This window comes from Saccopteryx leptura, chromosome 2, assembly GCF_036850995.1.
Source record: "Saccopteryx leptura isolate mSacLep1 chromosome 2, mSacLep1_pri_phased_curated, whole genome shotgun sequence".
In the NCBI taxonomy this organism is placed as follows: Eukaryota; Metazoa; Chordata; class Mammalia; order Chiroptera; family Emballonuridae; genus Saccopteryx; species Saccopteryx leptura.
The window spans coordinates 219,264,017-219,275,961 of record NC_089504.1 but is presented as its reverse complement, the minus strand read 5'-3'; the positions used below and the strand labels follow the sequence as shown (position 1 = coordinate 219,275,961).

General features: G+C 46.6%; 1 protein-coding gene across 1 annotated transcript; it reads left to right on the top strand.

Annotated features, from left to right (window-relative positions):
• The first annotated feature begins 8,774 nt into the window (after nucleotides 1-8,774).
• On the top strand, nucleotides 8,775-11,398 carry LOC136393309 (unconventional myosin-VI-like). Its single transcript, XM_066365924.1, has 2 exons — nucleotides 8,775-9,363; nucleotides 11,241-11,398. Exons 1-2 carry the CDS (start codon nucleotides 8,890-8,892, stop codon nucleotides 11,277-11,279), a joined length of 513 nt encoding a protein of 170 aa, XP_066222021.1. The 5' UTR covers nucleotides 8,775-8,889; the 3' UTR covers nucleotides 11,280-11,398.
• Nucleotides 11,399-11,945: the final 547 nt, after the last annotated feature.

Here is an 11,945-nt window from a genome sequence, read left to right as displayed (position 1 = left end):
GGATGTATGATGTTTCAGAGGGTAACAATTTGGAAACAATTGGTAATATTATGCTTCAATTTCATGGCTAATAAAGTCTGAGGCAGTTCAAACAGTGGCAAGTCATTGTCTAAATAAAAAACTTAAAAAATAACAGTTGATTTAGTTTTTTTTCTCTCAAAAAGTGCAAATTGGACCAGATTAGGGGAAATGAGGCTCGCCAGAAGGTTGGTGTCATGCGGTAGCAGCCGAAGGAAGAATTGTCCGTTTCTGTCACAGTTGTGGTGTGTGTGTTTCTGTGTGCTGTGTTCATGTGCATGTATTCATTTGTGTGTATGTGTGTGTGCGTGTGTGTAAAAAGAACAAGGGAAGAGAGAGACATTTGTTTGGTGTCTACCACAGGGGTCAGCAAACCATGGCTCACAAGTCGAATTCAGCCTGCTGCTTATTTTTATGTGGCCCACAGACTAAAGCTTGTTTTTACATTTTTAAGTGATTGGGGAAAAATAGAAAGAAGAATTTTTTTTTTTTTTGTATTTTTCTGAAGCTGGAAACGGGGAGAGACAGTCAGACAGACTCCCGCATGCACCCGACCGGGATCCACCCGGCACGCCCACCAGGGGCGATGCTCTGCCCCTCCGGGGCGTCGCTCTGCTGCGACCAGAGCCACTCTAGCGCCTGGGGCAGAGGCCAAGGAGCCAACCCCAGCGCCCGGGCCATCTTTGCTCCAATGGAGCCTTGGCTGCGGGAGGGGAAGAGAGAGACAGAGAGGAAGGGGGGGGGTGGAGAAGCAAATGGGTGCTTCTCCTATGTGCCCTGGCCGGGAATCAAACCCGGGTCCCCCGCACGCCAGGCTGACGCTCTACCGCTGAGCCAACCGGCCAGGGCCAAGAAGAATATTTTTTGACATGAAAATGATATGCAATTCGGCCTGACCTGTGGTGGCGCAGTGGATAAAGCATTGACCTGGAAATGCTGAGGTCGCTGGTTCGAAACCCTGGGCTTGCCTGGTCAAGGCACATATGGGAGTTGATGCTTCCAGCTCCTCCCCCCTTCTCTCTCTCTGTCTCTCCTCTCTCTCTGTCTCTGTCTCTCTCTCTCCTCTCTAAAAATGAATAAATAAAATAATATTAAAAAAAAATTAAAAAAAAAAAAAAAAAAAAAAAAAGAAAATGATATGCAATTCAAACTTCAGTGTCCACAAGTGATGTTTCATTGGAACCCAGCCAAGAGTTTTATATTTTGCCTGTGTCAACTTGCATGCCACAATGACAGAGTCCAGCGGCTATGACAAGAGACTGCATGATACACAAAGCCCAAAATATTTACTCTCTGGTCCTTTGCAGGGAAAGTGTGCTGGCTGGTCTCCCACACACAGCAATTTCATGGATGACTTTGCACAATTCTCCCTTAACCTTGGGGTGCTTTCTTGTCTCCATTGTACCAAAGAGCAAAGTGAAGCCATGAGCCTTTGGTCACAGAGTGACATGTATGTCTTCTGACCCAAGTCTTTCTGACTCCAAAACTGGTGCCATCTGCTCTCTGTGCTGGGTGATAACTTCCCTGGCTCTCCACCACTTTTAGGAAAATCTAAAATCCTATCATGGCTCATGAGGCCGCCCGGCTGGGTCTACCCCCAACACTCCCTGGCCATGACTATGCTCCACGAATTGCACGCCAGTTACCACAGCGCAGAAAGGTCCATGGGGTACATGGTCCTGTCCACTGCAGGGCCTTTGCACAAGCTTCGAATGTTCTTCTTTTCTCTCTTCACTTTGTTCAACTTAAGCTGATCCTTTGGATTCTCACTGATGAAGCCATTTGGATGGTGTTGTACTAGGTCAATGAGCTACTCTTTCCTCTCTGGTTCTGGATGGGAGCTGGACATGGAGAAATTTGCCCAAGCTTACAGGTGCTGAAACTGATCAGCTGGCCCCCTCACTGGGTAGGCTGTCACTGGGTCTACAAACACGTCAGCTCAGTCAAGACCTGCTGCTGCCTCTCTGAGTCCTGGCGGTGCATGTGCAGCGATGTAGGAAGGGTGCCAGCTTTAGCAGGTCCCCCATGTCTTGGGTCAGGCAAGCTGAGGAAGAGGCAGGGGTCCCGTTTTCCTTCCCAGGTCTGAGTTTGTGTCATTGGTGACTTGTATTTCATGTCCAGTTCTTCTTGCTGACACGGTGATTGTAGGTCCATCCCAGACACAAGAGAAGCCACTTGGCTTCCTTTCCTGGTCCCTAGTATTGTGAACTATTTATTCCTATCACTTGAAACATTCTGCTCCCTGATGGAACTCCAACTCCCACCCTTGTGGCTTGTGACTCGACTATATTAAATGTCATAATTAATCATGGAATGCCTTCTTTCCCATTAATTTCCATCCCCCTGTGGCGCTGGCACTGCTTCCATCACGCCAGGCACAGTCCGCGTGTCAATAATGCTTATAGAATAAATGATTTATCCCAAAGGCAGCGAAGGGACATGCAAGTCAATGTTGCTTTCAAGCAGTTGGTCACAGTTTTCAGGTTCTCCAGGGTGTCAAGGCCTGTTGACTAATGTAAGTCAGCGGCCACTTTCTACTCGTTGGCTCACCTGGTGCCATGGCATCTCAAGCCAAGTGGACACATGTCCACACCCGCAGCTGTAAGATATGCCTTTAAGGTAACCAGTATGATTTTTTGGGTTGTGGGATTGGGTCATTGTAGAGTTGGAATTTTCCTTTTTGGAGTCTGAAGGGTGACACAGAAGAAAGACTCTGGCAAGAAGCCACTAGGCTTGCTGCCAACTTGCTGTGTGACTTTGAAGATGTCACCTGACTCCTCTGAGCCATACACTTGTTGGGAAAAGGTTTGGCTCTTCTCCTTGTGGGTTTGGGTGGGTGCCTGAATTTCTTAGTATTGATAGGTGCTGGCGACTTTCAGTGGAGGGAGGGGTCCTAGCTGTCTGAGAGTACTTGGGAAAAGCCTGAAAACTTTCACATGTCTCATCAGACATTTGTGTCAGTGGTAATCCTTCGTATCTGCACCTGTTTTTTCACTATCAATATTTTACAGTGAATACAAGATAAAATATATCTGTCACACATATAAGATGCATCAAATGTTCCATGACTGCTATGACCTCGAAAATCAAGAGAAGATTAAAGCTGATTTGTTTGCCAACAGTTCATCAATAGTTGTTTGCCACTGCCTGCCACTTGTAGTGTCTGAGTTACTCATGTGACACACCAGGATCCACCTGGATTTGGAGTGGTGGCATCTCTGGTGGATGTAAAGGCAGATGATGGATTGATGACAGCCCTTCTACTGTCTCCTGGGGCAGTCCTACTGAGCATTGCCTTTGCTGTCTTATAAAAGACTTCTCTATATTATCTACAGGGCATTATGTTGGAGTTTTTGTCTCGAAATTTAGGTATATAGATAACTTATGTTGTCTATGAATATTATTTCAGAATAGTAGAATGGGCGGTGCAAAATAGTTGTTATTCAAAACAAGGTTGCGTATGAAAGAGTGAGAGCCTTTAGTCTACCTGCCTGTGAATGTCCTTTCAGCTTTAAAGTACCCCTACATTTCCCCCATCCCACAGTGACATGTGACTTAAAGATTTGGCGGAGGGAAGAGAGGAATCCCCAAATTAGCATCTTTAGGTATCAGTTTCTTCTCTTCCCATCTGTTGGTCCTCTTAAGTAAATGTTTACATATTTCTTGAACATTTTTTTTGAGCCACAGAGAATGCTCAGAGACATCAGAGCTTTGAAGTAATTACGGTGCTGTGCTGGACATTGTCTTGCTTGCAAAGACATTTTTGCTGGTGCTGAATTTACATGCAGCAAACTTGCCATTTCAAATTGGAAATGGGCTCCATTTCTGCCTGGCATGTAGAAAGCTGAACAGACGCCATCGGACTTTAATGAGAAAAAGCCAGAGAAACCGCAAAATCAATAGCTTTTCCTGGACCCATCAGTCAGAGAGCTGAAGTCATGAGCAATCAAGTAGCCTGAAACCCAAGGAGGGGAGACTCTCTCCCAGAAAAGACAGGACATCCATCCTGTGGCAGAAGAGGAGGAAGTCACCTCTGCTATGAAAATGTTTCAAAGAAATCAGCTAAATTTTTAACTGATTGCCACAGGCCTGGTGTGGCTAGCATGGCTGCAGAGAGACCTTGGGAATTCACACTCACATTCTACTCCATGGACCTCTCTACCCAGGACTCTCCAGAGAGGTAGGGCTTGGTGGCATAGGCTTGCTGATGATATTTAAGTCCCATTGCAGGGGTGGTGTGGGCAGGGAGTAGAAGGAAAAAGCAGGAAATTCCACCTTAATTCTTGACCCTTCACTCAAAGCAACAGCCTTGAGCTTCTGGGAGAGGGGGCAGTGATATTCTCTGCTCCTGAGGGGCAGGTTCAGGCCCTTGTTGTTGAGGGAAGCCCAGCAGTGTTTATCTGTGAATGTCCTTGCCAGTTCAAAGCCATCTGCCCTTTTTCTGACTGTTTACATGAACTTCTCTATGCTACTCCTTCTGCATGAACTTTTCTGTCATCTTTACATGCAGGATATTTGAATGCACCTCTCATTTAAATAATTTTTGAAGATAACATGTCAGATCTTGGTACTGATGTCCCATAATTCAAAATCGTGGGTTTTGTGCCTTTAGGCCTATCGGTAATAAGGTAGTCCCCCAATTCTGAATTGGCTCTTTCTCTTTCTCTCTCCTTTCATGTACCAAAAACACACGTAATGAGAATGACCCTAGAGTTGTAGAAATTCATGCCTAAATCCTGAAATATTTTCACACAGACATTTTCCCAAAGTCTGTTTTTATGTATCTCTGTACAAGGAGTATTTATATGTACTTATATACAAGGAGTGCTGTTTAACTACTTGTTGCTATGACATGCCTTGTGTCAGTATGAAAAACAGAGAAGAAAATTTCAATAAAATACTTTTCTGTTATGTGACTCAGCAAATACTAGGTGTGAATGTTACATAAAAATGAAACAGGAATAGCTAAGGCCGGTGATGTACCATCGTCAGATGATCTGATTTCTAGGATAAAGCCAGGATTTTCTCTGGGATACGGCGTCCCTGGGACCACAGAAGTATTATGGTCACATTTGCTTCAGAATGTTTATTTTGCACTCTGAAATTGAGGCTTACAAGTCAGTCAATACTCATTATCGATTTTCCAAAGTTCCATTGAACACAAAGACTCAGATACTGTCTGCATAGATCTCTCAAATCACTGGTTTGATCAGAGCAGTTTTCAACTTGACTGCTACTTACAATAAGCTCCCAGTGGACTTATGTTTGGGTTTTCACGTGAACTATTGTATCTGAAAGATAGAAACATCTTTGCTTCTCAGGTCTGTTTACTTTTTTATTTTATTTTATTTTTTTTTAAGAGAGAGAGAGAAATAAGAAAGGAGGGCAAGAAGCATCAACTTGTAGTTGCTTTCACTTTAGTTGTGCGTTCACTGCTTCAGGTCCGTCTACTTTATATTTCTTCAAAGACTGGCCACATACTTTTGGAGAGAATCAGGGAAATTTTCAGATGATCCAAAATTGTCACTGATCATTAAAATTGGTTCATAAATTCAGTTACCTCCTCACCCAACTTCCTGACTACACAAGTGGCAATATTAATGGGGAGGGCATGTTAGCTGGCATCTCCTTGCTCACTAGATAGTGATTCCTGGAAGCCGGAGTTAGGGGATGAGGACCAGGAGGCAGGTAAGGAATGAAAGCCAACATGTGGGCATGGATGTTGTCAATATGATACAAAGAGCCAACAGGGCATGCTGCTGAGACAGCGAGGGCTCAGGCTGAGGCCAGGGCTCCTACAAGGAATCAGGGACACTGCCGGAAAGGCCCACCTGGACAGAAGGCTGTAATGCTGTTCACCTGCTCCGTTCCCATCAACTGGGACATCAACCTGCTCCCTCCCTCCCTCCCATCCACTGAGAGACCCCAGAACACAGGTATAGAAAGACCCATGGTGGCTTCAGGAGGCGGGGTGCTGCCCAGGCCTGAGTCTGCCCTCATCTCACCCTCTTAGTACATCTGTGGACAGTGGTCATGGAGGTTGAACCGAGGCACCTGCTACAGCCAGCTTCAGCTCCCTTTTCCCTTTCCTGTTTGACCCCACAGTCAAACAGATCCAGGCAAGTGTGGAGGATGAGGACTGATATCTCAAATGTGGTTCATACAACTGCCATCAGGAGTTGACTACTTGAAGTCTCTGTGTGTTATTGGCACACTGTGGAGAAGTTGTGCCTGCCCACAGCTGCTCTCTGACTATGATACTTATGAGGGAACAAATGAATGAAGAATGCCGGGGTAAATGACAAGCATTCTTTCCTTGTCACGGCACTGCACGTGGCTCTCCTAAAGACTATCCTGATAGGAGGAACCAAACCTAAACGTTAATGAGTATGATGTTCTTTAAACTCATTTATCTTTATGGGGCAATAGCAACCTTGCAAACCTTGCAAATCTGAGGAAGAATTCAGATCTGTTCTCTGAAAAATGCACAACCCTGAGCCTCAAAGACCAATGGTAAGTTGCAGTGGGAGAGCATTGCTACAGCGGGCCGTGTTTCAGAAAAGCATCAACGAACTCCTGGCTTCTCTTTTCATCGTTAGGATAAAAATAATCTGTCTGAATGTGACACTACATAATATAAGGCTGTAATTTATGTCTTCTTAAAAGCTTATAATATAGAACAGGCTCCTGAGGTGAGAGACTAGATAATGTAGAGTCAACTATGAAAACATTTAAAGGAATGTTTTAAAAAAGGGAGCTATTTGCCTCATTATGGAGCAGCAAGGTAGTGAGTATGGGGGTCTGTGGTTCCGAGTCCATTTAGGGGAAGAAAGCAACATGCTGTTTCCATGTAGTGAGCTCTTTAAAAGAAGTGGATGTCAAGGACTGACACTTAGGAAGAGATAATGAGAACAGAGGCGATAGAGGATGACTAGACTGGGACGCCAAAGATGACATGAAGTTGGCACTGTGACCAACAAACATTGAGTACACCTGCCAGAGAAGAACACAGAGTTTGGGCAGTTGAGAAAGAGTTGTCAGAAGGCAGACTCTTAATAATGGTGAATAAATGACTGAAGAGAGATGGCAGGTGACAGAGCAGCCCAGGGAAGGTTGAACAAATGCAGGGAGGTGGTGGGCTCTGTATTGGTTGTCATGGGGAGAGAAGTCACCAGAATTCCCAGCTCAGAGACTGTGAGGCAGAGAAATTCTTTTCCACTCAGAACTGTATTCTACTGAGGCCTGCAATGGATTAGACAAGGCCCACCCACACTGCAGAGAGCAATCTTCTTTACCTTGTCCACCAATTCAAATGTTAATCTCATCCAGCACACCCTCAGACACATCCCGAAAAATGTTTAACCAGATATCGGGCACCCTGTGACCCAGTCCAGTTGACACATACAATTAGTCATCATACCACGCTGACTTGTCACAGTGCTCAGCTCATCTTCTGGTCCCTTCTTCATGTTCATTGAAGGGTTGGACGCTGTTCTGCCTTTCTATCTGGGGACATGTAGAGAAATATTTTTATGTTTCTACACAGTTAGAGCTTTTTGAGAGCATTTTGTTGAAACTTGGTACCTGGGCTAAAAGAACGAGCCTTGGAAGTTAGAGGGTGGTTAAATAGGGGGAGACTTTCCATAGAGATCTGCCTCTCTTGAGAGTATGTGTTTAAATTTTCAGGTGAGGAGGAGACACAGGGATGAGACCCGACCATCCCATGTCCCCACGCGGTTTTGAAGCTGGAGACGCTGATCTTTCCTTCTTCTTAATGTCATTTTATTTACATTTCCAAGGGTAAGGACCCAGGATCTTTTCCCAGGAGAATTTATTTGCACGAGGGAGTGACAAAGATTCTTTGCTTGACCAAACTGCAGTCAGGCTCTTGAATCTTCTAGGCCCAAGCTTGTGCTTCCTTGAATGATCTATTTTTAGCAAGAACCCTGCCAAGGCATTTTAACCGGAACCCCACCCCCTTGATATCTGATTGCCTTCCATATCTGATCAGGTTCCTCACTTCCCACCACTCCCAGGAGATGTCTGATCACTAGCTGGCCTTCAGCAAGAGTCCTGTTAGGTCATTTAGCCAGAATCCCCCCCGACCCCTGATGTTTCCTCTTAGGGATTTTCCATCTACTGACCTCACCCTGTTCCTTGACTAGAATTCTCATTTGCCTGTGCTGTATTTGGAATTGAGCTTGGTTTTCTACTGAGGTCTATTTTCCTCCTTTGCAATCATTCTGAATAAAATCTTTTACCACTTCAACTATTGTCCAACTCAGGAGATAAGTTTTATTTCCAATGGGAAGTGTTGGTCAAATAAGTTTGTAAATGTGATATATATGTTTGCTCGCTTGTGACTTATATTGGGTGTGGGGGACAGGCTATAGGCAGGCCAGGTCGTTGTAGCCTGGGGTTTGGTTTTGGGACTAAGCTTTTCCCCACACCCTTGAATGATTGTATTATCTGGGTGGTGCACTCTCATGAGGAATCCAATTATGCCTTGGATGGGTGACTTTGTATCGGGGACTTCCTTGTTTGTATATTGGATTAAGGGATTTTGGTTTTCTACACTATAAAGTGGGACAGACCGGGAGCTTGGACACACAGTTCCTGCTATCACAATTGCAGGGGCTTCCCAGATCCCTTGCCCTTCATGGGAAGAGCTGGTTTTCTGCTTTTCCCTTGTCTTCTTTTGTGGTTTGCCTGTCTTGGTGAGACACCAATAAATAGGATGGCCCCCGTCCTCTGACTCCGCCATTTCTTTATCGTCTGCCCGAATCCAATGGGAACCTGCATGTGAATGGCCACGATGGCGGCTCCTGGCCCTACAACTGGCGTAGTTTCCGGCAGGATTCAGAGATTGGTATGGAGCCACCACCCTTGATGGGTGGGATAGAGTACTGGTTGCCGCTCTGGCTCCCCATGGCTGTCCTTTTAGGGGCCATGGGCTACATGTTTTTTACTCAAGAGGAAACTGCCCGAGGTCAAAAGCTTCAGTATGAATTGAAAATAGAACGGCAGAAAAGGCTGGAATTGGAGCGAGCACTGGAGAAGGAATTACGGGTTCGCGAGTTGCAGTTTACCCTGGAAGTTGAACGTGTTCACCGGCAGTTATTGGAGAAACAACTGCGGATTCAAGAGCTCGAGTCTCAGCTTCTGGCCAAAAGCCAGCAGCCACAGGAGCCTAAACGGTCACCAAAGGAGCAGCAGCATCCGTGCCGGTGGATTGGCTTTGAGTCAGCGGGAGCAGGCGCTTGCGACTCCTCTTCTGAGGATGAGAAGGCTCAGGCTGAAGCTGCCATACGCACACTGAGAGCCCGACCAGTTGTCGCCAAGAAGGTAAAAACCCAGCAACAAAGAGTCCCTCAGGGGCAGCCACAGCCTCCAGCCCAGGTAATGGAACACTCTGTGGTCCGGCCCTATACCCAGGCAGAGCTGATGGAGTTGGGGGCACAATTTAGGCAGAAACCTACTGAATCCCTGGTAGCCTGGTTACTACGATTATGGGATATAGGGGTGGATGGCATCATGCTCTCCGGAACAGAGATGGAGAAATTGGCCGCCATTACCGCACACTCTTCCTTGAGGCAGCGTCTTCAGAACTGCCATGGCAACCCAGGAGACCATACCCTATTAGAATGGGTGATGGCTGCCATTCGTATGGTCTGGTAGAATGCTGGAGAACTGCCGGGGGCAATGAGTCAGTGGCAGTGCTACAGTGAGTTAGTAAAGGTCCTTCGAGAACTAGGTATGAAGAATGCTGTTTTCAACCCTGGGTCTCGTGGGCCAGACGAGGAAGTGTTTACGGCCAAAATGAGGGAATTTGTCCTTGCTAGCGCCCAGTCAAGCCCTTTTTGGGTCACTTGTGGCTATCTTGGGCCCCTATGTGGGGCAGCCCATCAATGCAGTTACACAGATGGTAGCAGATTTGGGAGAGCTGGAGGCCGCTCGGGATCATAAAGCAGTGAGGGCTGCTGCCTATGTTTCCCCCCCAACTAACAAGGGAAACAGGTCTGTAAAGGTTACCCGAACACAGATGTGGGTAGACTTGATTGCGGCTGGAGCAGATAAGGGGAAATTGGATGGCCAGTCTAATAAAATTCTTTTGGAGCTTTGGCGGCAGCTTAAACCAGAACAGAAGTTCCAGCCACTGAGACGAAAGGCCCCAGCAGCTACCAATAAAACGTTTGGTGCGCGCACAGCTTGGTTACAAGATTATATGATAGAGACGGCCAAGGGAGAGGGGAACTCCCAAGACCCACTGTACCAGTTTGAATAGGAAAAAGGCCGAGGGACCCGTCTAACGGGGATGGGCAGGGACCGGAGGCCACATGTGGAACTGGCTATCCACTGGTCCCCTTCCAATGTACAACAGGTGTTGGCCTTGGTGGATACAGGTGCAGAATGTTCCCTTCTCTATGGAAACCCAGAGCGGTTTGCTGGGACCCCAGTGGCCATTGACGGTTATGGGGGCCAAACTGTTCAAGTGAAGCCAATAACTATTCCATTGGGGATAGGGAGACTGCCTCCTAAGCCATATAAGGTGTATGTATCTCCTATTCCTGAATATATTTTGGGGGTAGATGTCTTGCAAGGACTGTGGTTGGAAACTACAGCTGGGGAGTTCCGGCTGCAGATCAGGGTTGTGAAGGCAGTATTGCGGGGACATGCATCACATTCCCCTTTGCAATTACCCGTCCCTCGGCGTGTGACTAACACCAAGCAGTACCGCCTGCCAGGTGGTTATGAAGAAGTCACAGGGACAATCCTTGAGCTAGAAAAGGTGGGGATCATCCGGCCAGCACACAGTCCTTACAACTCCCCAGTATGGCCTGTGCGCAAAGCAGATGGAACCTGGAGAATGACAGTAGATTACAGGGAACTTAATAAAGTTGTTCCCCCTTTGCACGCTGCTGTTCCTTCGATAGCTAACATGATGGATCGGCTAAGCCATGAGTTGGGGACATACCACTTTGTGGCAGACTTGGCCAATGCTTTTTTCTCTATTGATATAGCCGCAGAGAGTCAAGACCAATTTGCCTTCAGTTGGGAAGGGAGACAATGGACCTTTACAGTGTTACCCCAGGGCTATTTGCATAGCCCCACCTTGTGCCATGGGCTGGTGGCTGCTGACCTGGCTAAATGGAAACAGCCAGAGGTAGTCCGCATGTACCATTATATTGATGATATTATGCTAACTAGTGATTCTCTTTCAGAATTGGAGCAAGCAGTCCCTACCCTGCTATCCCATTTGAAAGCATGTGGCTGGGCAGTTAACGAGAACAAATTACAAGGACCTGGGTTATCTGTTAAATTCTTGGGAGTTGTCTGGTCGGGTAAGACAAAAGTTATCCCTGACACAGTTATAGATAAGATTCAAGCCTACCCCGTGCCCACTATGGTAAAACAGTTACAGGAATTCTTAGGTTTGTTGGGGTATTGGCGAGCATTTATACCGCATTTGGCTCAGTTACTACGCCCCTTGTACAACCTTATTCGAAAGGGGGTTCGCTGGGATTGGACTGAGCAGGCGCAAGGTTCATTTGCAGCTGCTAAGAGAGCTGTCAAGGTGGCACAGGCCTTGAATGTGTTTGATCCTGCCAGGCCCTGTGAGCTGGATGTTCATGTAACCTCGGAGGGGTTTGGATGGGGCTTGTGGCAGCGGACAGAGCACCTACGGCAACCTATTGGATTTTGGTCCCAATTGTGGAAAGGTGCTGAAGTTCGTTACTCATTAGTAGAGAAGCAGCTGGCAGCTGTGTATGCTGCCCTCCTGGCAACTGAGAGTATTACAACCACAACACCAGTTACAGTCAAAACAACATACCCTATAGCTGGATGGGTGAGAGATTGGGCAACTAAACCACGTAGTGGTATGGCCCAAATGTCTACCCTGGCCAAGTGGGGTGCCTATCTGCAAC